The sequence below is a fragment of the Crocuta crocuta genome, unplaced genomic scaffold, assembly GCF_008692635.1.
Source record: "Crocuta crocuta isolate KB4526 unplaced genomic scaffold, BGI_CrCroc_1.0 scaffold160, whole genome shotgun sequence".
In the NCBI taxonomy this organism is placed as follows: Eukaryota; Metazoa; Chordata; class Mammalia; order Carnivora; family Hyaenidae; genus Crocuta; species Crocuta crocuta.
The window spans coordinates 5067926-5094809 of NW_027527591.1; the positions used below are offsets into that span (position 1 = coordinate 5067926).

General features: G+C 35.9%; 1 protein-coding gene and 1 long non-coding RNA gene across 4 annotated transcripts in view; one reads left to right on the plus strand and one right to left on the minus strand.

The window, feature by feature from the left end:
* Positions 1 to 10151: 10151 nt before the first annotated feature.
* Positions 10152 to 26884, minus strand: part of CREB1 (cAMP responsive element binding protein 1) — a 55288-nt gene continuing 38555 nt past the window's right edge. For all 3 annotated transcript variants that reach the window (XM_077771192.1, XM_077771196.1, XM_077771189.1), the window contains 3 exons: positions 25337 to 25519; positions 23205 to 23355; positions 10152 to 10383 (listed from right to left, as the gene is read on the minus strand). In XM_077771192.1, coding sequence (XP_077627318.1) covers positions 10239 to 10383; positions 23205 to 23355; positions 25337 to 25519 — 479 coding nt within the window. In that variant the 3' untranslated portion in view covers positions 10152 to 10238. The remainder of the gene's footprint in view (positions 10384 to 23204; positions 23356 to 25336; positions 25520 to 26884) is intronic.
* On the plus strand, positions 12417 to 13485 carry LOC144237569 (uncharacterized). The gene is made up of 2 exons (XR_013336890.1): positions 12417 to 12575; positions 13271 to 13485. It is a non-coding gene; the product is annotated as an uncharacterized LOC144237569 (long non-coding RNA).

Consider the following 26884-nt stretch of genomic DNA (forward strand, 5'->3'; position numbering starts at 1 on the left):
GCCCACTATAAATGTCAGCAAGGGGGTGATGGTTTTCTTATCTTAAAGGATTGATCCCACAGATGTGCATTCTGTGCTTGTTTTATCCTCAAGAAAAGAAAACCTAAACCAACTGTACACTAAACATTGATCTTCACACTACTCAGTTTCTTAGTTCTCCGGTGACTTTTCCCACCATTAAGATCAAATACTGGTGCCAGGTTGCCAAGTTAAAATCTATGTAGGACATCAGGTTCTTAGAACTACTGCTATAAAGTATGCTGTCATTCTCTGTGCAGATTACTTATTTTTTTTAAATGTTTGTTTATTTTTGAGAGGCAGAGATAGAATGTGAGCAGGGGAGCAGCAGAGAAGGGGAGACATGGAATCCTAAGCAGGCTCCAGGCTCCGAGCTGTAAGCACAGAGCCTGACGCGGGCTCAAACCCACTAGCCCATGAGATCATGACCTGAGCTGAAGTCTGACACTCAGCTGATGATCCTAGGGTTGTGGGATTGAGCCCTGCCTTGGGCTCCACTCTGAGTATGGAGCTTGAGATCCTCTCTCTAAAAATAATAAAAATTTTAAAGTAATTTTAAAAATCACTTTTTAATGTACTAGCCTGGGGCCTGACATCATAGTTGGTGAAAGCCGTGCAATTTATTTTGTGTCAGAGACGTGGTCGTAATCGTACTGCTACCCCAGAACCTCTACCTAGACATAAGTAGCATTTTCCTTTTTTTTTTTTAATTTAAAATCTTAATATTTATTTCTGAGACAGAGCGAATGAGAAAGCAGAGCAGGAGCAGCAGAGAATCTGAATTCAGCTCACACTGACAGCAGCAGGCCTGATGCTGGGGTTGAACTCATGAACCATGAGATCATGGCTGGAGCTAAAGTCGGATGCTTAACCGACTTAGCCACTCAGGCACCCCAGCAAGAAGTAGCATTTTCAAGATCTTTAACAAGAATGAGGCACGATGTTGCAGTGAGTACAGACAGCCTTGTTCTGGGCAAAGAGAAACATGGGTTTCTCTGAACACTGACAGGAATTGCATGAAATCAGGGCTGAACTCAGTTGTTTTTTTACTTTAAAAATTGAGAATTTGTTAGCTCTGAAGTTTCTTTCCAATTTTCAGTCATATTATGCTTTTCTTTCTATAGCCAAAGAAGTGCCAAATTTTAACACGAGAAGACATGGTATGCTGAAAAATTAAGTTTCCTAGCTGAGAACTGTTTCTGAGGAAGATTCGAAGGGAAAGCCCTATAACAGAGGTGCGAAAAGGGAGGCCATCTACTACAAAACCTTGTGTTAAAAGGCTGGTTCTGCTACTTATTTTAAAAAAATTTTTTTTAATGTTTTATTTATTTCTGAGAGAGAGAGAGACAGCATGAGTAGGGGAGGGTCAGAGAGAGAGGGAGACACAGAATCTGAAACAGGCTCCAGGTTCTGATCTAGCTGTCAGCACAGAGCCCAATGCAGGGTTTGAACCCACGAACCATGAGATCATGACCTGGGCCGAAGTTGGACCCTTAACCGACTGAGCCACCCAGGCGCCCCCTGCTACTTCTATTTTTAACTCCTAAAAAAAATTATGTAAAGTTTGACATAAAAAATACTAACCAACATATTTTTGTTAACTTAGCAAATGATTAATGCTTAGGAAGCAACCTCCAAATCTAAAAATCATACTTAATAAACATTCCCACTTCCCAGAATCTACCCTAAAGATAAACTAGGTTGTATTTACACTGACTTGTGTGTATCTGTAAGAGTCAAAAGTAATAACCTAAATGTCCACAAAAGAGGATGCTTATCCACCCAATGGGATACAACACACCAGTTAGAAAGACTGAGGCAGATGTACATAAACTGAAATAGAACCGTCAAGACACATTCAGCGACAAAGTACCATTTATGTAAAAAAGGGGAGAGGAGAGAAAAGACATTACATTTCCATGTCTATGCACAGACTGTCTCTAAAGGGATACACAAGAATCTTTTTACTGCTTCCCTATTTGTCATATTTTCCAAACATAGGTAATACTTAAGGAAACTAAGTTAAAAAATAACGACATTATCAAGAAAGTGAAAAGAAAGATTAAGAGAATGGGAGAAAATAATTGCAAATCATACTACCTGGTAAGGCTCTGGTATCCAGAATATATAAGGAACTCCTAAAACTCAACAACAATGAAAACAAAAAACGTTTTAAAAATGAGCAAAGGACTTGAACAGACATTTCTTCAAATAAGATCTACAAATAACTCCAGACACATGATTAAAGAGTCGCAAATCCAATCGACAAGCTACCTCTTCATACCTGTAAGGATGAGCATAATTAAAACAAATGTTGGCCAGCACACAGAGAAACTGGAACGTTCACACATCAATCATTGGTAGGAATGTAAAGTGCGACAGCTCAGGAAAAATTTGGCAGGTCCTCAGAAAGTAAACATAGAACTACCATATGGCCCAGCAATTCCAGTCCTGGGTATGTAACCAGAAGAACTGAAAGCAGGGACTCCAATAATTGCACATGAATGTTCATAGAGGCATTATTCACAAAAGCCAAATAATGGAAATATCCAAGTGTCCATCAACGGATAAATGGACAAACTGTGGCTATATAATAGATTATTCAGCCACATGGAGTGAAGTACTGGTAAATGTTTTTGAGGAACTTCAAAAACATGCTAAGTGAAAGAAGCCAGACACAAAAGGTCACATAGGATCCTATTTATAAAAAATATTCAGAATAGATAACTATAGAAATGGAAAGCAGGATTCATGGTTGCCTGGGGCTGGAGGGAGGGTAAAATGGAGAGTAACTTTTTAATAGACAGAAGGTTTTATTTTGGAGTGATGATATTTTGGACCTAGATATGCAGTTGGTGGTAGCTAGCACAACACGGAGAAGGTACTAAATGCTACTGATTTGTTCATTTAAAAATGGTCAATTTTGTTATGTGAACTGCACCTTAATTAAAAAAAAAAAAAAGCAAAAATAGCATTGAAGTGCCTGGAAATACCTTTTCTCTTCACGTGTTAGGGCCTCACCAGAATTCTAAGCCCCAGTTTGGTCAATGTGCAAAAGAAAGACGTGGAGAAACTGAAAATGTACAATGGAAGGATAACACTGATTAAGGGATTGATTTTATGGGTTTTGGCCTTAAGCAGTTTAGTTTAGTGGAATAGTGGCATCATTTAGAAGATGGAAAAAACCAGCTGAAAGATGAACAGATTCAGAGGAGAAATCAGAAGTTCTGTTTTGGACCTCTGTTGTGCAATCTGAGTGGAGATAACAAATGGGAGAGTCTAGCACAGAGCTAAAATCATATGAACGTTACAGAATGGTTTCTTTGGCGGTGTCTTAGAGCTTCTTGAGGACAGGGACTTAGTGCTCACAAGTGTGTCTTCAAGTATTTGTGAAATAAGCAAGTGACCACAAAGGTATGGATAAAGAGAAGATAGGCACTTGATCCCCTTATTGGAGACTCAAGCACTTGGACACGGGTTACAAGGACGGTGACTGAAGGTCCCGATTTGCTCAGCACAATCCTGCTTTACACCTGTTGCCCTATTAACATCACCCTTTCACTCTCAAGTGTCTGTACAGTAACGTAAGTGATCACACTGTAGAAGAGAAAGAATAAAATGTATGCAATTCCTTCAGTATAACAACAGGCTTAACAAGCTTAATAAATACATCATGGCAATTAAAAAAAATCTTAGAATAAATGCAACTGCTTATTTTCAGAAATTGAATCAATAGGAGAGAATCTTTTATTATCCTTTTAGCAAAGAGCAGATTAACCACACCTCCTCCCATCTCCTGTTTTATATGATCACAGACCTTTAGAATGACAAGGGGGCCTGCGAAGTTAGCTATTCTTACTGTTCTTCCAATGCAAACATGCATTTCATGACACTGGAGACAGCTGGTCCTGTGTCTCCATCGGTTTCCTCAATAGGGCGGTAACATCTCCACATCTTCAAATAGGCACTGTTCAGACTTACTGAACAAAGAAATCTTGTGCTAAAAATGAGGAATACAGTGGAATTAAACAACTGAAGATATGTTCTGGTTGCTCAAATTAGTTTTCTGTTGCTGTGCAACACAAGCCTGTGATATATTCTAACATAAACTTTGCTCATTTAACAAAAGTAATAAACCGAAGTCCAAGAAAAATACAGCTTAACACGACTGGAAGAAACCAAAATATAGAGATCCCATCCCCAAAAAAGAGACTTACAGAGTTTTTAAAAGCATGTTTATGTGACTGCACATAAATGTGTGTAAAAAGGGCATTAGGACAGTTGATACCACAAAGATTACAGTAAGAAAAAGCACTTTCTGACAATATTTCACAAATTCACAAGGATCACTTTAATATACAAAGCAATTGCTACCATTCTGAACACAAAGCAGCTACTATGTACATAGTGTTAATAAAATGCATTATAACTCAGTACATTTTCTCTCTTTACACAGATAGAGCACAAAAAGATTCAGGTAAAAAAATTAAAACAGGGTTGTTTCTAGAATGTAGGGAATTTTATTAGAAATGTATTTCCCTCATTATATTTACTTAGTATTCAACTCCAATAGTAACATCAGAGTTAAAAATCAATACCCTGTTTTGTGCTGATAGTTTTGGGGGGAGGTATTCTTTACCCCAATCCTCAAGGAAAAACTAAAACAAAAACAAAAACCATCTTTCTCTCTAGAAACTTCCCTGATTATTTTGTTTCTAAAAATTTCAAGTGATACATCTAGGTTAGAAATAATTCCGTTTTTGGGTGGGGAGGACAAGTGACAGGTGGACAAAGAAGTTGGGGACGACTCTATGTGGAAAAACTGCTAACTAGCACTCCTCTTTGCCACCCCTAATAAATTCATACACACAGAACAATGTTGACAAATTATTCCCCACTTTTAATATAAATAATTTTTATTACATACACAAATTGGAGTGGCACCTGGGTAAAAATGTCTATAAAGCATTTACCAATTCAATTTTAAAAACGTAAGAAAATAAAACCTCCCAAACACAATGATAAGATTATTCCACTTGGCCGACTAATGTAGGATTACCATCTGCAGGGATTTTCCTCCTTCCCTACCAATTTAACAACTATCTCAGATTGCCTCTTATACATTTCTGAGATGCTCCTTGGAAGCTTGGAAATGCTGTACTTCTGTAGGCAAGTGGCATTAATGCCTGAATAAAGGAGGTAAAGTCTGAATTTCTTACTGTTTGCCCCCTTTCAAAGACATTTCCCAAAGATTGTTCATTTTCCTTTTACTTGCTGGTGAGAATAATTAAAAATGTATCAGGTTATATACCCAGCTAGGACCTGCACCCACAGTACCAGAATGCAGACAGGTCAGTATTTTCTCTCTGTGCTAAAACAACTCTGCCTGTTTATAATATCATCTTGCTTCACAGGCTTTGTTCTATTTTTTTTTCTATTTTTATTTTTTTAAAAAATAAATTTCAAGCTAAAACACCTGAAATATAATCCCTCCACTCAAATGGTATCTGGTCCCTCTTAGTTTGCCCCCTGAGGACGCATACAAAGGCTTAAGCTACATTCACTGATCAGTATGAACTTATCACAAGCACATGAGACAGATGGAACGTCAGCACCCTGTTTGATTTATTTGAAATTCTTCCATACTGACTCGGCTTCATGATATGTTCAACCCCTCAGGGATTAGTGCCCCTCCTAGCCATTGATTCGAGAAAGTCCAGGAAACCAGTTCCTAGTACATACAGTGACTGTGCAGTCAACTTAAAAAAGTTAACATATCAACATTAAAAGTATTCAAGATGTATGCAAACCATCCAACAAAAGTTCTAGTTGTGCTTTGTACAAGTGAGTGAGCAAATGTACCCCCTGACTCTTACCTACAGGCGGCTTACCAAAGCACACTGCACTTTCCCTTCTCGCCTGACCTCAGTCAGATTTAGGTATTTCTCTGATGTTAACAAAGCCGGTTTAAAGTGAAAAAACCATACTCAAATGATTCCATGTGGTCTCCACGATGACGGTAATTAACTGCCTTGAAAACGATGTTACTGTTCTGGATAAATTCACGGATGCCTTGGCACCCTACAGAAAGTAGTGATGTTGGAATGGGAATAGAGTCTCATTTAAAATTGGAAATGAGTATCGATTTACTCAAGTTGCTTTTCCTTCTATCTTTATCCATGATGAAAAAGAATCCCACTGGGTTCAAACTCATCTTTTAATTAACTGGGCTAGTCAAATCTAATTTCCTGTTACTTTTCTTTTACATCTATTTATAAGGCTAGCCTTTAGGTGCTAAAATATTTTAATGAAATTTTCCATTTAAAAAAGTCACATGATTTGAAGAGAGGAGAAAGACATAAAAAGCCAGTTGACAATTAACTGATGAGGGAACTTCTCAAGTTGCTAATACCCAACAGGGTCATTTTTAAAAGTGCAAGTTACACCAAACATTTACAAAGAATATAATGTAAATATAATCCAAATAAATATACAACTTTTGTATTACGTCAACAGGAAAAAGTATACCAAAAGTTTTCAGAGCCGCAAAGGCAACAAGATGAAGCCTCTTAAAAATAACTGAAAAGGTATGTAATGACTGCTCTAAAAACCCACTTTAATTCAAAATCATAACTTTATGTTAGCCTTATTTAATCCTGCAAAATGAAGCAGCCTTTTTGATCTTCAAAATAAAGAGACCAACTTATGCTAATTGACTGTAGCTGATCACAAAATTAAAAACATTTTTAAAATGTAAAGAAGAAATCTAGATTAAAGTCACTTCAAGTAAGTAAAAGCATCCTGGTTTTAAACAAACTGGTTGTTTCTTCCTAAGCCTTTGTATGATTCCACATGACACCTCAATGGTCAAAATGATAGTAGGGATTAGGCCTGAGAGACAGAGATAGACTTCAGCCAGATGACTTCTGATCGGACAGCCTGCCTGACTGGTATTGTGCTTTCAGATCCCAGCACTGCTGCTGACCTACCATCAAAACATGTTTTCTGACAAAATCCCTGCTCAGATGAAAACACCAAAATTCCTCCCCCAGGATGAGTTTTGAAGAACCAGTGGTACCTTTTAGAAGTTATCTTCAAAATGTTCTTACCACTGTTATAGCTGCCAGAGACAAAGCATAAAAACCAAATACTTTGGGGGCAGGGGAGTCTTCAAGTGACTAGTAACATACATGAAAGTATCAAGCCAAAGCAAACTAACAATGAAAATAAAATACTTGGAAGAAAATCAGAAGACAAAAATCAATCACGAGTGCTGGAGTAATGCAGTCCAAGAAACTATCAAAAGGGATGCAACAGAACACGCAAAGATGTAAAATTTCATCTGACCTCAATATACTATAATACTCAGCATTCCTGACTTAAGAGCTCTCAGAGCTTCAGATTATATACTGTATGTATTTATATATATGTACACATATATTATACAANCAATATGGTACTTGAGTTTAAAAAGAATGAACTTAAAATTATATCTAATATCAATTTTTTAATGTGAACACATTGGATCTAGCCCTTTCTAAACCACTTTTCAGTTAAACACTATCAAAGTTTGAAAACTCATAAGAGTAATATATCAAAAATAAATCCCTCCCATTTCATTTTTATTAGAGTTAATCTGTCCTATAGATAAAAGTGCCACATGGCCCTATATTTGCAAAGTAAGCGATACCAAACTTGCTATTTTCTAGGCAAATCAGTAGCATATGTACAGATTCCTATGATGACATTTTCATTCCCTTTTGGCCAATATGAAGAGAAAAAAGCATTTATTACTGGTAATGTGGCCATATATGTTCTTGGCTACAAGATTTTTTAAAATTATGTCATTTCCTTAATAAAGATTCTCAAAGTTGCATGCTTAAAAACAAACATCTTTTTGCCAATTCTTGTTAAAAAAAAGTCTGCACAAAAGATGCTTAATTTCTATCTGTATGAACTGAAATCTTCAAGTCTCTTTAAGGGTCTAAAACAGATTTAGCAACAGAACACATTCTTACCTCACCATCAAGTAACTGACTTCAAACCAGTGCAATCATCTTCAAGGTACAAAGGACCTAATTCAACCAACTAATATGGATGTGATTGCCTTGATTTATCAGGGACTAAGAGGACCACCAACTTTTCTAGCTAAACAGAATGCCTCAACTTTTGGAAAACATTTTACTTTGGAGAATACAACTTGCTAAATACTAGGCAATGTTCATTTATAAAGTTTATGACATTCAAACATTTTCACTCATTAAGAAAGAATTCTAGTTTGTGAACAGATTTGTGATTTTGCTTGGTTTCTGTTGAAGTTTTGGAAAATGACATATCTATGCTGGTATACAAATAATTTTTATGCTACAACTTTCCCCATTAGCTCAGCAGGATAAACATCAAACTTTATAGTCGTTTGAAAGCCTTCTTGAGAATCTGGTGAATTGTCCAAATATAAGACTACATCACTCAATTCTTAGAATGATGCTCCTTCATAAACTTTGTTCATCCTTGAAAAAAGACAATGGTTTGTTACAAACAAAAATACACCATTTACAAATATTAAAAACCTTACTTTTCAAAATGGACCCAACAATTAACACCCATATATGCATATTTTGTTAACACATTAACAAACTTAACTTTTTAAAATAACCCATGACGAAGTATAAAGCATTAATTTTCTACACTCTTCTTTCAAAAGGAATAACCTTCTCAAATGAGAAATTATATCTAACATTATGTCAGTCTCCAATTTTTAAAATCTACCTTAGTCCTATTTTTCTTTTAAAGGGTAACTTTTATAAAGACGTATCAAGCTTAGTGAATGAGTAATTAATAATTAGTAGTATCAGAAACAATGTATGATACATATAAACACAGACTGGTATAGTGGGGTTAAAACAGGTAGCTCCTCTGCAGAAGAACAAAGGCTATTACAGCATATTGGAAAGTTCAAGCACAACTATCCTTTTTAGGAGAAAACCAAAAAAAAAATGTTTTGTGTGAATGACAGTCCAAATATTGTAGTACAGCAGTCATTCAAATACGTCGGAAGAAAATAACTCTCCTTGTGTACATCTGTACTTTTTATAACTATATCCTTACAACTTCTTTCATTAAAAAACTCACTAGGGATACTCCGTTAAAGTATGTTAATATGGAAAAGATTCAAAATCAGTATTTTTCTACAACACATAACATTTTATAAACAAATAGATAACTTTGTTTTATTTAACATCTTGAAGGCTTTCCTGTTGGTGGCATAATGTAAGTGCAAATGGGAACAGTTTAATTAGAAATATCTTTTTAAGTAAATGAGTGACATAAATATTTTTGAAGGCGATGACAAAAACATTTATTTAAAAACCTTGTTATGTAACTCAAGGGGCTGGTTTACTAATGAGCATCTTTTTACTAAGAATTTAGTACTAACTAAAACAAGCTCTGTACTTTTATTTACTTCAATTTAATTTAAAATTCAAATGCCATGCTTTTTCATTCAGTTGGTTACTTCTTTTAATGTATTCAAAAATGTTGAACACATACAGAACTGAAGTAAGAAGCAACAACTGCCCTATGGAAGAGCTATAGTTAATACAGAAGGTCAAGGACAAGTTGTCAGTATTGAAGAAGAGAATGTACATAGAAAGCACTTCGAATTCATTCTTAATTTCTTCAACACCATACTAAAATTCTTTTTTAGAGGGTCTCTTAGCAATTTTACATAATTCACAATGAAATGTGAAAACATGTCAATTTGGCAATCAACACTTCTTCATTGCACCTTACTTACTTTATGCATGCGGCCCACACATTACTTCAGCTTAAGAGGCTGGGGTAATTCTGTCCCTAAGGCAATCAAGGAGCTCAGCACAAACCTTGAAATCATTTTAAAAAGGATTTTCTTTTCCTCATTTCCCCCATCAATTTACAAGTAAACAAATTATTACTTCTTGAAGAGGGTGGGGGATGAAAAGCAGAAGTCTCTTCATGATTCCTGGTGCTGAAAATTTCTTGAGGGGAGAAGTGGAGGCAGGTGTTGGAACATTCACAGTTTAATGCAAAAGCACAAATGAATGAAATTCTGTAGTTGCTTTCAGGCAGTTTTGCGCATAGAAAAAAAAGAAATGTTTAGAAAATAAAATGTTTATTTTGTCTTTCTGGTTGAGGCCAAGCCAGTCTTTTTCCACCATAACAGGTGAAATTTAAATCCCAAATTAATCTGATTTGTGGCAGTAAAGGTCCTTAAGTGCTTTTAGTTCCTCAATGAGAGTCTTATTTTGGTTTTCAAGCACTGCCACTCTGTTTTCTAAACATTTCACATATTCTTTCTTCTTTCTACGACACTCTCGTGCTGCTTCCCTAGGAGCAAAAAAGGACAGGAAAAATTATGCAACATTTATTTCTGCATCATTTATTTTGGCTTAGAGTACTTGTAGCTATTTAGCTCAAAGCAGCAAATATTTTAATATAGATTAGGCATTTGAAAAAAGTATACAGAATGACCTGCAAATTGCCTCATATAAAATTTTAATATACCATAGAAGTTTGATTAAAAAACAACCCCGAATGTGAAAAGCCCACAAACAACCCAAAGGGCCAAATGAGCACTGAAAATTATATCACTGTTTATTGATATGATCTGCCTCATACCTATAAAACTTGAAATTCTATCAATATCAATAACTAAGAAAATACTAAAGCTAAATATCAGTGTGCAAAACATCATAAATTAAATAGAAAATTCTCACAAACTCATTATTTCGGGGCATTAAAAAAAACCAAAACAACAACCTGAGTCTCTTCCACAAATGATACTGAGAACACTGTATATCCATTTGTAAGCAAATGAAGTTGGACCCTTAACTTAGCCATGTACAAAAACTAATTGAAAGTGGATTAAAGATCTAAATCTAAGACCTAAAACTATAAAACTTCTAGAAGAAAACACAGGAGAAAAGCTTCAAGACACTGGATTTGGCAGTGATTACTTGGCTATGCCACCAAAAGCACAGACTACAAGAGCAAAAATAAACAAATGGGTCACATCAAACTTTACCACCTCATACCCATTAGGACGGCTACTATTTAAAAAACACACAAAAAAAACCCCTAAAACAGAAAATAGCAAGAGTTGACGAGGATGAGAAGAAATTTGAACCCTGTGCACTGTTGATGGAATGTAAAATGGCCCAGCCACTACAGAAAACACTAAAGTGATTCCTTAAAAAATGAGAAATAGGATTACCCTGTGATCCAACAATCCTACTCTTGGATATATATCCAAAGAACACAGGACAGGATACTGAAGAGATAGGTGCGTGCCTCCATTCACAACAGCATTATTCATAATAGCCAAGATGCAGAAGCAACCCAAGTATTCATCAACAAATGAATACATTTTTTAAAATGTGGCATACACACGCAATGGAATATTACTCAGCCTTAAAGGGAAGGACATTCCATCACACACTACAACATGGATGAACTTTGAGGACATAATGCAGCAAAATAAGCCAGTCACAAAAAAGACAAATGTGAATTCCACTTATATGATGTATCTAAAGTAGTCAAACTCATAAAAACAGAAAGTAGAGTGGTGATTGCCAAGGACTCGCAGAAGGGGAAAATGAGCGAAACTGCTTTACTATTAGTAGAGTTTCAGGTTTGCAAGGTAAAAAGTTCTGGAGATCTGTTGCACAACACTGTGAACATATTTAACACTAGTGAACTGTATACTTAAAAATGGTTAAGATGGTAAATTTTAAGTTTTTTACAATTAACGAAATTAATTTAAAAAATTTAACACTAAGAATAATAAAATATTTTTTAGCAAGCTATGAAGGCTAAACTAGTAAACTCTTTTTTTATCTCTATGTGAATAAGGACCATATATTATATCCTCAGTCACTAGCAGAGGAACTGACACAGGTAGGTCCTTACTAGTAAGTAAACAGAAGAGTTGAAAGCAAAAAGGTCCTAAGTCTTTAAACAATGGAAAACGGCAGCAATTTCTAATCCCTCATTTACAACAGTGGTAGTACGGCCAGAGCAATATTAGCATCAGTGTCCGGATTCTTAGGTTTAAATGGTTAACCTCTTATCAATTATATAGCCACAGGCAAATTATTTAACCTTAGTTCTCCGACTGTAGAACAGATAGTATTACCTACTTCACAAGTTTTATGAGGATTAAAGGAGTTAATCTTAAAAAGTACATGAACTAGCAGCTGGTATTTCCTAAATGCTACTACATTATGTGTTAGCAATGACTATTTCTATATAACTCTAAAGTTTTCATGCCCACATAGCCTATTGGTTCAGAAAAAAAGGAGCAAGCTGACTTTTGGAATAAAAAAAGCTGTACCTAATGATGTATTATCCATGACAGATATGGACAATATATGATCCACTGCATCACTGTACCACTGGTGAAAATTTTTTTGGAACGAAGTTAAAATGACCTAACATCCTACTGCACAGTGAAGGCGACAAGCTCAAAGTGCTATGAGGCCAAGAGTGACCTAAAGGGTTACAGTGGGAATGACTCAGAGGTCAGGCTGAATGTTCTGTACGTGGTGATTTCTAACAAATAGCATGTGTTATGTATATACACATTTACAAATCTAATTTTATCCAGTGCTGACTCATCTTGTTTTCCTTGGTTTTTCCTTCTCCATCATTTGAGAATTAACAGTCCACAGTGCTCATAGGAATGCTCTACCTACATGCTAGTTTCCAAAAGCTAAACTAACATGGTCCTATAGGTTAATATCTCCTTTTTGCTACCAAAATCAGTTTACTACAGTGTTGTGAAAGATTAGACTAGGATTCTCAAAAAGAAAAAAAAAAGGAACACTGGGCTATGAAAATGAACTTAATGTAAGAACTTTAACGTAAGACCTCTGATCCTTTCCATATACCAGTGTGAACTGAGACGCTCTCCAAAGAGCAATTTTAACTAGCATGTCCTAAACTGCATGTGAGTATACTTTTTTCCAGGTGGGGAGAATACCAAATAAATTTTAAGTAACATACTGTCTTGCAGAACAATGTTCAAATTAGGCATGGTTTAAAATAAACTCAGATACAAATCTGGATATAGTATGATATACTAGCAAGAATTCTAAACTGAAAATCAGAAATCTTGGGTTCAGATCCTGGCTTTGAAACTATTTGTGTAGCTTCCAATAGGTCCCATGCAAGAACTGTTTGTTTCTTCATCTGTTTTTTTTTTTTTTAAAAACAGGACTAATCAAGATATCTCCAACCAGGACTGTTAGGTTGGTATTAAGGAGGATGCAAAATCAGGGAATAAATGTGGCACGTCATTCTAAAGCACCAATTTTGATTAACGGGTCAGAGAAGTGGCAAGCATTTTCGTGTTAAAAGAAGCATTACTGTTATTTTGGAGTAGAATACAAAATACAAGTGAACTTTATTTAAATAAAAACTTTAAAGAAATCTTTAGCTTGGAGAACGCTTCTTAAAGCTTCTCAAAAACTACTAGCTAAGTATTTTTTTTAAAAAACAGAAGAAAGGACTCTCCCAGTGGATTGGACTGATGACATAATGTGAAGATTAAATTGACCACTGAATGTTTCTTCCAGTATAGAAACAGGATTTTATGAGTTTAAGCATTCATGCAAACAGATGGCTTATAAATTCTGAAATTGATGTGATAGGAATATTTTTAGAAAAAAGTTCTTTCACATAATGTGTCTCAACATCCTCCTCCATTCACTGACCTAATTCTTTGCCTCCACATGATACTTTTATTCTGTCTCACTTATTCTTTCCATTTCCAGCATCTTCAATAATTCTCAACAACCTGATTTTTTTCTCTTTTGCCTTCAAAGAAGTTTATCAATTGTACTTTTCCTTTTTTAACAACCAATTTTTTGTATCCTTGATCTTCCTCTATTGGTTTTCTCTTCAATTTTATTGACTTCAATTTGCTCTTTTTTTTCTAGTTTAAGATAGAAGTTAGGTTGACAAACATTTTTTTGGTAAATGTTTTTGGCTTTTTGGACCCAATGGGCTCTGTCATAACTGCTGCTGCTGTAGCATGCAAACGGCTAGCCATGGATGACACATAACTGAACGATCATGGCTGTGTTCCGAGAAAACTTTTTTTTTAAAGTTTATTTATAAATTTATTTTCCAGATAAAGAGAGCGAGCATAGGAGCAGAGTGAGAGAGAGAATCCCAAAAAGGGCCCAACGCAGGGCTCGAACTCACAAACTGTGATCATGACCTAAGCCAAAACCATGAGTTGGACGTTTACCTGACTAAGCCACCCAGGCGCCCCCTAATAAAACTTTATAAAAACAGGTGATGAGGTACAGTTTGCCAACCTCTTGGACATAGAAGAGATTCTTTTCTAACGTAAATGTTTAATGATATAAATTTCCCTCTAAGCACTGACTGAACTGTATCCCACAAATTTTTGTCGTATTTTAATTTGCACTTAGTTCAAAATATTCTACTTATTTCCTTTCAACTTCCTTTTTGACCTATAGATTTAGAAATGTTTGATACTTATTTAATTTCTACACAATTGGGGATATTCCCAGATGTTTTTAAAAACATTTTTAATGTTTTTATTTTATTTTTGAGGGAGAAACAGAGACAGAGTATGAGTGGGGGAGGGGCACAGAGAGAGAGGGAGACCTGGAATCTGAAATAGGTTCCAGGCTCTGAGCTGTCAGCACAGTGCCAGATCAGAGTTCAGCACAGAATTCAGGCTCATGGCCTGAACCCACGAGCAGGGAGATCATGACCTGAGCTCAAGTCGGCGCTTAACCAAGTGAGCCACCCAGGTGCCCCCCAGATGTTTTATGAGCCAAGAACATACTTTATATTATTTCTATTCTTTTTTTTTAAATAATTATTTATTTATTTTGAGGGAGAGAAAGAGACAGCAAGTGGGGGAGGGGCAGAGACAGAGGGAGAGAGAGAATCCCAAGCAGGCAGTGCACTGATGGTGCAAAGCCTGACAGAGAGCTCAAATTTCTTAACTATGAGATCATGACCTGAGCCGAGATCAAGAGTCAGATGCTGACTCGACTGAGCCATCCAGGTGCCTCTATTTTTATTCTCTTAAATTGACAAGTGTCATAAAAATGCTAAATAGGTATAATTGGTTATGTCATACAAGTTGTCTATATCTTTATTTTTTGTCATTATTGAGAAAAGAATGCTCAAGTTTTCAACTATGATTACAGATTTGTTCAATTCTCTGTTTACTGTCATCAGCCCTGGCCTCCTGTATGTTAAAGTTCTGTTAGGAACATACATATGTATGTCTTTTTAGATCCTTTTACCATTATACAATGTCCTTCTTTATCCCTGACAATGTTCCAGCTTCCTTTTGATTGCTATCTGCATGGTCTATCTTTTTCTATCCCTTTCCTTTCAATCTATCTATGCTTTGTATTTGAAGGGAAATTCTTGTAGTGTATAGTTAGGTCTTGGTTTTTTACTCTGGTCTGTCTTTTACTAGGGTTAGACCAGAGTTATCAACCCATGACCCATGGGTCAAATCCACATAGCCTATTTTTATTAATTGATAAATTTCTAGCCAGATTTAAAAAAAAAAATTTTTGTAATGTTTTATTTCATATTTTTGAGAGAGACAGAGACAGCGTGAGCAGGGGAGGGTCAGAGAAAGAGGGAGGCACAGAATCCAAACACAGGTTCCAGGCTCTGAGCTAACAATCAGCACAGAGCCTGATGCAGGGCTTGAACCCAGGAGCTGCGAGATCATAACCTGGGCCAAAGTCAGATGGTTAACCAGCTGAGCCACCCAGGCGCCCCAATTTCTAGCCAGACTAACCAGAAGAGAGAAGAGAGAGTGAGAGCGAGAGAGAGACACACACAGATTTTCTATATCAGGAATCAAATCCCTACTAGTCTCCTACACCCTCCAGGAAAATCAAAACCAAAAACTCAGAAGTATATAGGTATAAAGCTAACAAAATATATGTAGGGTCTATATGCTAAAAAATGTAACTGTGTGCATAGAATTGAAGACACATACTTGTTAAAATGTTAATTGATTTATAAATTCAATACAATCCTAATCAAAATCCCAGAGAACTTTCTCATAGAAATCAACAAACCAATTCCAAAGTTTATATGAAAATGCAAAGGAAAAAAGAAACAGTCAAAACAATTCTGTAAAAGAGTGAAGTTGGAGGACTCAAATTATCAAATTCAAAACTTACTAGGAGTTACAGTAATCTAGACAGCATGGCATCAGTGAAAGGATAAAAACAAAGACCAATGAAACAAGCTAGCCAGAAACAGACCCACACAAATATAGATACATGATTTTTGACAAAAGTACAAGACTTCATTAAAGGATAATCTTTTTAACAAATGGTGCTGGAACAAATGGATGTCCATACACAAAAAATAAATCCTGACACTCCTCACACCTTATACAAAAGTTAACTCAAAAGAGATCATAGACCTAAATGTAAAATGTAAATTTTAACACTGGATACAATCAACTAGAACTCTCACACATTGCTGGTGGGAATGCCAAATGATACAGCTACTTTGAAAAACAAAGTTTCTTGTATACACTTACCACTCCATCTGGCCAGCACACCTATAGATATTTACTCAAGTGAACTGAAAGTTCCTATTAACACCTGTCCATTTTAATAGTAACTTCCATTCACAATCCTCCAAAACTGGAAACTATGATGAACATCAAGGTCAATGGACAAACAAACCACAATATAATCGTACAATACAATATTGGGGGGTAAAACCAACTACTGATCCACACAAAATGATCAATGAATCTTAAATACATTCTGCTAAGTGAAAGAAGCCAGATCCTAAAGGCTACACACTGGATGATTCCATTTATAGGAGATTCTGGAAAAAGCAAAATCCAAAGGATAGAAAAAAGTTCAGTGGTTTCCAGAGTATGGGAAGGGGGGCAGAAGAGGATTACCAAGTGGGTATCACATGGGATTCTTTCCCGGGTAGTGCAACAGTTCTGTAAGGCACTGTGGGGGTAGAAACTTGGTACCATACATCTGTCAAAACCAATAGAAATATACAGCATAAAAAGTAATCTACATGCAATCCCAGAGCTGAATGAAGACGGTGACAAATCTAACTATACTACAAATGTGTGATAGAACCTCACTGAAGAAGGTGGAGAAGAAAGGAACAGGCCTAACTAAATAGCTTTGAAAATACTGGTATTTAAGGCTAAAAACAAAAAGAACTGTACATAAATATTATATTGTAATTGGTAAATCTGTTTCTCATGGGTGTACAAGTTAGCAATTCAGTTAACTATTTTAAATGTCTACTACAGTTAAACAAATCTGTAAATACACTAAATGGGAAACCAAGTTTCTAGTCAGAGAAAGAAGTTACAAAGAAGCAAAGTAGGGAAGGCTAATATGAACCCTGTGGCTACTAATTAGAGTCAGAGAGGCTAGTATGAGTTCATATTTATTTTAGTAATATACAGATATAGAAATTTAGATGTGTGCATACACTGGCTAGTACAAATATATATTTAGTAACACTGCCTTTTGATAGGGCCCAGAAGTGTGAAACCGGGTAGCAAAGAGCATATGTGATGCCTTGTTCTTGATTTCTATATACTATTTTCCAGTAAAAGGAACTAGAACTTAGGAAGAAATGGCTGGTTCCAAGGCTAAGGCAGGGGACACACAAATGAGAAGCTGAACCTGAACAATCTTGTAGTATCAGAAAATAAGGACATGCTGGGTAGCTCAGTTGGTTAAGTGTCCGACTTTGGCTCAGGTCATGATCTCGTGGTCTGTGAGTTCAAGCCCCACATCAGGCTCTGTGCTGACAATTCAGAGGCTGGAGCCAGTTTCGGATTCTGTGTCTCCCTCCCTCTCTGTCCCTCCCCTGTTTTCACTACTGTCTCTCTTTCTCAAAAATAAACATTAAAAAAAAAAAAAAAAATNTATTATTTTTGCACATATATGTTAGGAAAAAAATTATACTCCAGAATGTTAATATTTTGGGTGGCATAATTAGTGATGACTGAATTTTTAGCTTATGTTTCCAAATGTGCTTTTATAATTAGCATGCTTCACATATATAATAAAATCAAAAGTGGGGAGCACCTGGGTGGCTCTGTCAGTTAAGTGTCCAACTCAGGTCATGATCTCGTGGTCCATGAGTTCAAGTCCTACATCGGGCTCTGTGCTGACAGCTCGGAGCCTGGAGCCTGCTTTGGATTCTGTGTCTCCCACTCTCTCTGCCCCTTCCCTGCTGGTGCTCTCTCTCTCTCTCTCTCTCTCTCTCTCAAAAGTAAACACTAAAAAAATTTAAAAGAACAAAAACCCCAAAAACAAAAGTGGGATTATACATATTCTCTGGTAACCTTTTTTCCACTATGAACATCTTCCTATCTGAATAAAAATACCATCTATCTTCATTCTTAAATTTATTTTTTTTTAAGTTTATTTGAGAGGGAGAGGGACAGAGAGAGAGAGTGAAAGTGTGTGAGCATGAATGGGGGAGGGGCAGAGAGAGAGAATCCCAAGCAGTCTCCAAGCTATAAGCACAGAGCCTGATGTGGGGCTGGATCCCACGAACTGTGAGATCATGACCATGATCATGAAACCAAGAGATGCTTAACTGACTGAGCCACCCAGGCACCCCCCCACATCTACCTTCATTCTTAAAGGCTGACTGTATGTGGCTGAATGTATACAATGTGTACAATGAATATACCTTAATTTACATACCATACCCTTTAATTGTTTGGAATTTTTCAAAAAAAATTTTTTTGCTTTATTTCTAATTCATTTTCTATGAATCTGCCTATTCATATCCTTAACTCTCTTCTGACTTATTAAATGTTTCTAGTTTGCTTTGCTACTGTATCTTTTGCTTGGCTAAACAGAGGTTTTATGTTTTCATACAGTCAAACCTACTTAACCTATATGTTTTTCCTTCTGCTTTTAGGAAATCTATTAAAATCCTCCTGCATTCTAAAATTATACAGAAAGGATAGTGGACTGTATTACTTTCAGAATTTTTTATTCCTCCCTCCCCAAATGAAGAACACACATCCCCACTCACTCACTGGGCTTGTCCTTGCCTATATTTGGCCAGTGGAACATAAGTGGGTGCCACATTCACCACCATCAAGCAGATGATTTAAAAAGCACTGCCTTTTCCCCTTTGCTACAAAAGTGACATCCCTTGGCAAAAAGGCGTTCCACTGTTAGCTGGGAGCATGTGGAAGCGGGCCACAGCAGTGGCTTGTGGCTGTCAAAAGTAATGTAGGAAGACGTTTTGTTGTTCCAAGACACTAAGATTTGGGGTTTTTGTTATTGTTACTGCAGCAACAAAAATTAATTTAATAACCATCCATACTTTCTTTTAGACCTTCATTTCTGACTAAATGGTAATTTGGATGGTGTAGAATTTGGGGAATCACAAATGTTCTCATCGAAGTTCAATTTAAGATAGGCTGTGTTTGAGCTACATAAGGGACACTTATCCCAGGGAGTACATTTAGGAGGACAGCACTGCTCTAACTTTTCCACAGAAGTACCCTTAATGGCACAGCAAACTAAAATGGGGATTCTGGGGACACAGGCCAAAAACGCACTGCTGGTGTGAATTTTTTTTTAAATGTCTTACCTTACAAATGTTTATTTTGCTCAAATTTTTGTGACAAACATTCAAAGAGAGCATTCCATATTTACTTCTTGAGGCTGCGTATCTCCAGCACACTGGTTTGAGAGGCACAGCAGCAGAGAGCTGCCTGCTGGAGTCTGAGAAGCAGCATGTCCACAGGCTTTGGCACCAGACATTAAGGCTCAAATCTCAGCTCTACCAAATTTCCTTTTTTTTAAAAAAAAAGATTTTATTTTTAAGCAATTTCCACACCCAATGCGGGGCCTGAACTCACACCCCAAGATGAAGAAGAATCACATACATGCTTTACTGACTGAGCTAGCCAGGTACCCCTGCACCAAGTTCATAAAAGGTGTGACCTTGACAAGATATTTAACTTCTCTCTGAACCACAGCTCCTCTGTAAAGTAGAGATAAGCTTCTACTCATTGTAGGTAGAACTAAAGATATGTAAAGAAACTAGCTAGGTACAGTGCCTAGCATAAACTAGCCCTTAATAAATAGTACTCAGGAAAAAGGTCAAAGCCAGAATATACAATTAGGAGGTAGCAGCATATAGGCGATACCTTAAATAAATACATGGATATGAATGCACGTTCCAAGGGGAAACTTCAAAAGTAGTCAGAAAACCAGGTGAATAAACCAAAGAAGAGTTCAGGAGAATGAGTAGACAAAAGTGTCAAATATTCCATAAAGGTAAACTGAAATGAAAAGAGAATACTAGATTGCCAAGTGGGAAGGAATTTGTATCTTTTAAAGATATAAGAGTGGTATGGGGCGGCACCTGGGTGGCTCAGTCAATTATGCATCCAATTTCAGCACAGGTCAGGATCTCATGGTTCGTGGGTTCCAGCCCTGTGTTGGGCTCTGTGCTGACAGCTCAGAGCCTGGAGCCTGCTTCTGATTCTGTGTCTCCCTCTCTCTCTGGCCCTCGCCTGCTCACACAGTCTTTGTCTCTCAACAATAAATAAATGTTAAAAAAAAAAAAAAAAAAAAAGAGTGGTATGGCGATCACTGAAGCCACATTCTAATGAATGGAAGTTGGAAAAGTAGCAGCAGCAGTAACATGGGAATAAAGGGAAATGGGAACCTTAGCATATTCAATGGGAGATCTCACTTATTTATTAAAGAGTCCATGGTACGTCAGGTAGCTTTCCTGAAGATCACAAGCCAGCAAAGGTGGTTAGGAACTGTAGCCATGTGTGCCCTGTCCCTAACTTGGTGTGTGTGAAAATGGGGGGAAGGGGATGGGAGAGGATGGAGCGAGACAGAAATTAGAGAAAAAAGGAAGTTTAGTTTGCCAGCCAAATTAACAAGTTTTCATTAATGGGCAGCTCTCTGCTCTATACAAGAGGGCACACAAGAAGTTATAGCGCTGCCTTCTTACCCACTAATTACACCACCTCTTAGTCTTTTCTATATGAGGGGTAACATTCCTGTCCCACAGAGCCAAACTGCATAGTCACAACATGAAGTCCTTCTGTTGTTTTTATCATCAAGAGGGTTTATTTTCCATCTGATTGCTCTGCCGTGTCTTGATTAGAACTGGCTTCTTTAGTAAGTACTACTGTCTTAAATTTCATGACCTAGCCTTTACTTAAGACTTCTTAATTGAACTTCTAGTTTTTGAAAGGTTAAACATTTCTTTACAAACATTTTAAAACTGAAAAGATTTAAATACACAGTTTAATTTGTATTTTAAAATACATTAAATGAATGCAGATTTTAATGCTTCTGTTTATTATTATAATTCCTAAGGAAAATCACAGACTGATGGAGCACAAATAAAATAAGGCACTTGGCTTATTTGGAACTCTTTTCCTAATATCCCAGAAAAAGCCCTGCCATTTCTCATAGCTTAGATGTAATTTGTTAACACTCTACAATAGCTAAGAATATTTTGGAAACAAAAGAGGCTGAACTGAGCAGAAACAGGAAACTTCATAAAGACAAATATTTCAAGGGGTGCCTGAGTGGCTCAGTCAATTAAGTGTCTGACTGTTGGTTTGGGCTCAGGTCACAATCTCAAGGTTCGTGAGATTGAGCCTTGTGTCAGGCTCTGCACTGACAGCATGGAGTCTGCTTGGGATTCTCTCCCTCTCTCTCTGCCCCTCCCCTGTTCTCTCTCTCTCAAAATAAATAAATAAACATTAAGAAAAATTTCAATAGAGCATTATAGTTACCAAGTGCTTTCAGAAGAATGATATTTGTACCTAAAGAGCAGCCCTTTAGGTAGGTGGTGGAATCTTGTTTTGCAAAGAAGAAAACTGCAGCTGAGAGAGTTAATGTATTCTTCCAAAGTCACAGCAAAAAGCACAGTCCAGGACTTGACTCCAGACTATCTAAGTTCAATCCCTACATTTCTCTCACTTCATCACAGTGTTTAAAAAATGTTGGGATGAACAGCAGAGGAATATTCTCACCTATTTCAAATTTTTAGATCTTTAAAAAAAATTTTTTTAATGTTTTTATTTATTTCTGAGAGAGACAGCGTGAGCAGGGGAGGGTCAGAGAGAGAGGGAGATACAGAATCTGAAGCAGGCTCCAGGCTCTGAGCTAGCTGTCAGCACAGAGCCCGACGCGAGGCTTGAACCCACGAACCATGAGATCATGACCTGAGCCAAAAGTCAGATGCTTAACCGACTAAGCCAACCAGGCACCCCTCAAATTTTTAGATCTTTATATATACCTTTATTTCATTTTCTTTGGTTTGTCTTAAAATCATTTCCATATTAAATCCTAAGCTAAAAAAATGAAAACTACTAAAGTAAATGTAATAAAAACATTTTCCTGGTTTTTTACTGACAAAACTACTTATAGCTATGAATTTACTTTATGAAAATTACTTTACCCACATTTCATAGATTTTGATGTGTAGCATTTTCATTGTTGAAGACTAATGAATCCACTCTATTTTTATCAATATTTACATGGTAAATATTTTTCCTCTTCACCTTTATTTTGTTCAAACAGGACTATTTAATGAGTTTATGATTACCAGTTTTAACTTTCTAAGAACAAGGTGTTCTTAGAGTTAATCTATTTTTGAAGATATCTTTAGGTGTTAAATTGTTAATTTTCACTAAAGATGATATTCATTAAAACATCGGCCATCATACATTTACTTTATTACAAATAATTTAATATAAATGAAACATTTAATTTTAATATACATACTTGAAACTCTTATCTTCTCAAATAATACTTGTCATGAAAAGAAACAATATTTAAATAACCTAACTAGTTGGTTACAGCATAGTGAAAATATAGCAGAGTTGTGTCTTCAATCTCTCATGGAGAAATTACATAAAAGAAAACTATGAGTAAAGATTGACCGATAATCCTTTTAGCCATTTCATAAGTGCAGCTTATTAAATAAATAAGTTTTAGCAAGATCCATCAAATCTACCAGAAATAAATTCAGTGCAAAGGTCATATTATCAACAGATCAAAAAGACACACATCTGGCAGTACCTGCAGACGACCTGACCTCCCACAATCTAGTAAGTGCAGCGTATGTACCTGTTCTTCATGAGGCGAACCTCTCTCTTTCGCGCTGCTTCTTCAGCAGGCTGTGTAGGAAGTGCTGGGGAGGACGCCATCACAACTCCAGGGGCGATGGTGCTAGTGGGGGCTGTGCGAATCTGGTACGTCTGTACATCTCCAGAGGCAGCTGAAAAGAAAAACCATGAACATGGTGTAAAGACACTGAAGCACCGTGACTTGGTAAAACTATGTGTGTCAATCATCAATCTAAACATACATTTTGGATTGCACAGGAAGATAAGGAACATGATTGTAACTACAACACTGAAATAATCAGCACTCTTTGGGTCATTACTGACAAATAATTTCCAATTTAATATATTTATTAGTATAGACACTTGGGTGAAAGAGGCCTTCACCTATGTCTTCTGGGTCTTGTATTTATCTTTCATTGGAATGCAGATCTATTCTGTTGTTAACATGCTTACCAACCTTAAGTCTAAAAGGTAAGTAGAGCACAGCTTGGATGATCCTCCTAGACAGAGTATACTCCTCAATGTCTTCCTTTGATATTGGTAAATTCATATTAAAAAATTTCAAGTAGACTCTTGCCACGACATAAAAACGACCATGATTTTTCATAAAATAGCAAAATGGAAGAGAAAATAAAGCATTATGGTCAACTATTATAAATTTCTAATTGAAACAAAACTGAAAGTATGAAAATGTGTACCACTTGATGCCAATTACATTACTTGTTTTAATGTAAAGCTAACAGCTAAATAAATTGAGGTTTATTTTTTTACCTAAATGATCTATCACTTGTGAAAAGAAGTACAATCATCATTTGTCAAACTGCTTCTAAAAACAGCTTAGGAATATGCCTTCCTAAGAATAAAGAACCTAGCGCTGAGAGTATTTCAAGAGCTGTATAAAATTATCCATATTAGTTATTAATATCAATTAAAATGTGTAGTCTTGAGTGGAAAAGATTTATATACTAAACATGTTACCATCTTCAAACTGACGTTCAGAATTCAAATTCACTGACATCCTGCTTTACAATTTTTGAGTACCTGCATGTAAAGTGAAAAGGTGTTTTACTCCCATTAATAAACAAAATATTATCTTCTTCAAATATTACTTGTTTAGTAATAGAATATATTCTGTAAATACATTAGGGGCTTTTAGACAAATGATGACTCTCTAGTTGATGTTTTAGGATTATTCAAAAAATTATCATCCATGGTGAAGGGGTATAATGGTCATTACCTAACAGAAGCAAAATATATTATTAATAAAAATATTTTAAGAAACAGATTTTAAAAATTATTTCCTCAATATGTAAATTTCAATCTGGCATAAATCATATTCTTAGTATTCAAATGGATTCCAAGAAAAATGGTCAACTCCTATCCATAAAGATTCCTAAAACAAGGAAATTAAATTAAAAAAATAAAACAAAAAAAGCTATTTCTATAGTTCATCAAGGATTTAACTACTACTACTTCTCTACAGACCAGTAGACTTACATACTGGTATAAAATTTTTCAGAACAGACTGCTTTCATTTGAAATAAAAAAAGATGATCTTAGAAATGAGGATGTAAATTTCTTGAGTATAAAGCAGAGAAACAGATTATTTACTAAGTTCTATATCCAATGTGGGGCTTGAACTCACAATCCTTAGATCAAGAGTTGCATGTTCTACCAACAGAGCCAGCAAGGTGCCCAGAACCTCCTAAGATTCTTAGCAGTGATTTAGTAATGAAACTCTTAATTTGACACATGAATAACATGAAAAATGAGGCACAGAGAGGTGAGTCCTACTCAAGATCACATAACAAATCTATGCAGTTAGATCTAGAATCTAGCCTTCCTAACTCCTGATTTCATGGTCTTTCCCTGTAACCTACCCTTGTTTCTCCTATCTCCAAATGCTCAAAGTGTTAAAGAGGTTATAAACTGAAAATAGTTGTTTTTATGCCATGACATTTGGGTCCAACTGGAATAATGGAAGAGTTCATGGAGAACATTATCTATAATGAAAAAAAAAATTAACTACACTTTCAATAGTGCTCTGCAGTATCATACTTACTTTTATCTGAGTTTATAAAATGTTAACCTTTCAAAGAATTTACCACACCTGTGAATTCTGAATTCTCTTACCTTGAACAACAACTTGGTTGCTGGGCACTAAGATCTGCTGTCCATCAGTGGTCTGTGCATACTGGAGAATGGTAGTGCCCGGCTGAGTGGCAGCTGCATTGGTCATGGTTAATGTTTGCAGGCCCTGTACCCCATCGGTACCATTGTTAGCCAGTTGTATTGCTCCTCCCTGGGTAATGGCAACTAAAACCCAATGGATTTTATGGTTATCAGTTTAATTAATACCATATAAGACTTTACGACACACTCAATTAAAAGTAGAATAATGTGTAGGACATAATCTAGGAGAAATTATTATAGCAAATGATACTGCCAAGGATTTGGTATACTCAAGCAACTTTCTGCTCAGGAAACCCATATCCAATTGCTATAATACAAATGCAGTCTATGAACCATATAATAATTTATAATAATACCTGTTAACAATAAAAATAAATAAATGAAAAAAATGTTAAATTTCTTTCTAAGTGGTTAGTTCAGAGGAAGTACCACTTTGTGATCCATACTTCCTTTATTCTAGTCTTAATTGTGCGATATTTTAATTGTTTAATATTCACTGTTCCTCTAGTAAATACATTTTTTAAAGGTAGGAAATGTGATTTGTCTTCTCTACTTTCACATAGTTAGCAAAGAAATGGGCAGTAAAAGGCACCCAATAAATGGCTGTTTTAATGCATAATTAATAAAGCAGTTCAGCAGCGCATTCCGTTCTCTAACTCAGCTAGCAATGCATAAACTATAACAAATGTCTGCTCAGTGCAACAACTGATATGTCCTATGAAACTCATTTATCACAGGGTATCTCGCAAAGTTAAAATTAGTGCTCAGGATCATCATTTAGAAAATCAATTTAACTGCTATTTCTGTTACATATCCAAGTATCTCATATGGGGTCCTTTTGATTATTCACTAATTAACCACACTTGTCATTCACCTGTTATGAAGTAATCAACTTTGGCTCATACTAAAAGATATTCCACTGTATTAAAAAAAATGAATTCACCTTTATATTATAGTAGATGGAAAAAGTTAATAGACAGAAGTAGGTTATTATTTTTTTGAACAAAGCAATCCTTTAGCCACCAGCATCAAGTTGGTGGTTGGATCATCTCTAGACAGTCTCCCTCTTAAAAAAGTTTTCCAGAAAGAGGATTAAAATCACAGTATTACATATAAAATTGCATAACGGCTTTTAACTAAGTCAACATGTCTGACTTATGCATTTTACTTTTTGTCTGTTAGAAGGGAATTACTTGGGATCAATTATCTGCCAGCTCTAAGAAACTAATGTGCTGAGTTATCTGTATAAGGGACATTGATTAACTACTGTTCAGTCAAGAAATAGTAACAGTAAGTAGTTATGATTTGCTTTAGCAAATGATAAATGATACCAATTGGAAATTAAGATACTAGTTTATACAATCCATCCACTTTAGCTAATTCTGTTTTACTTATCTTAGGCAATTAGAAGAAAAGAATATGTAAGAACTTTATTGAGATTAGAATTGCAGGTAACTTGAAAGAATCAGAAGGGTAACAATCAAACCA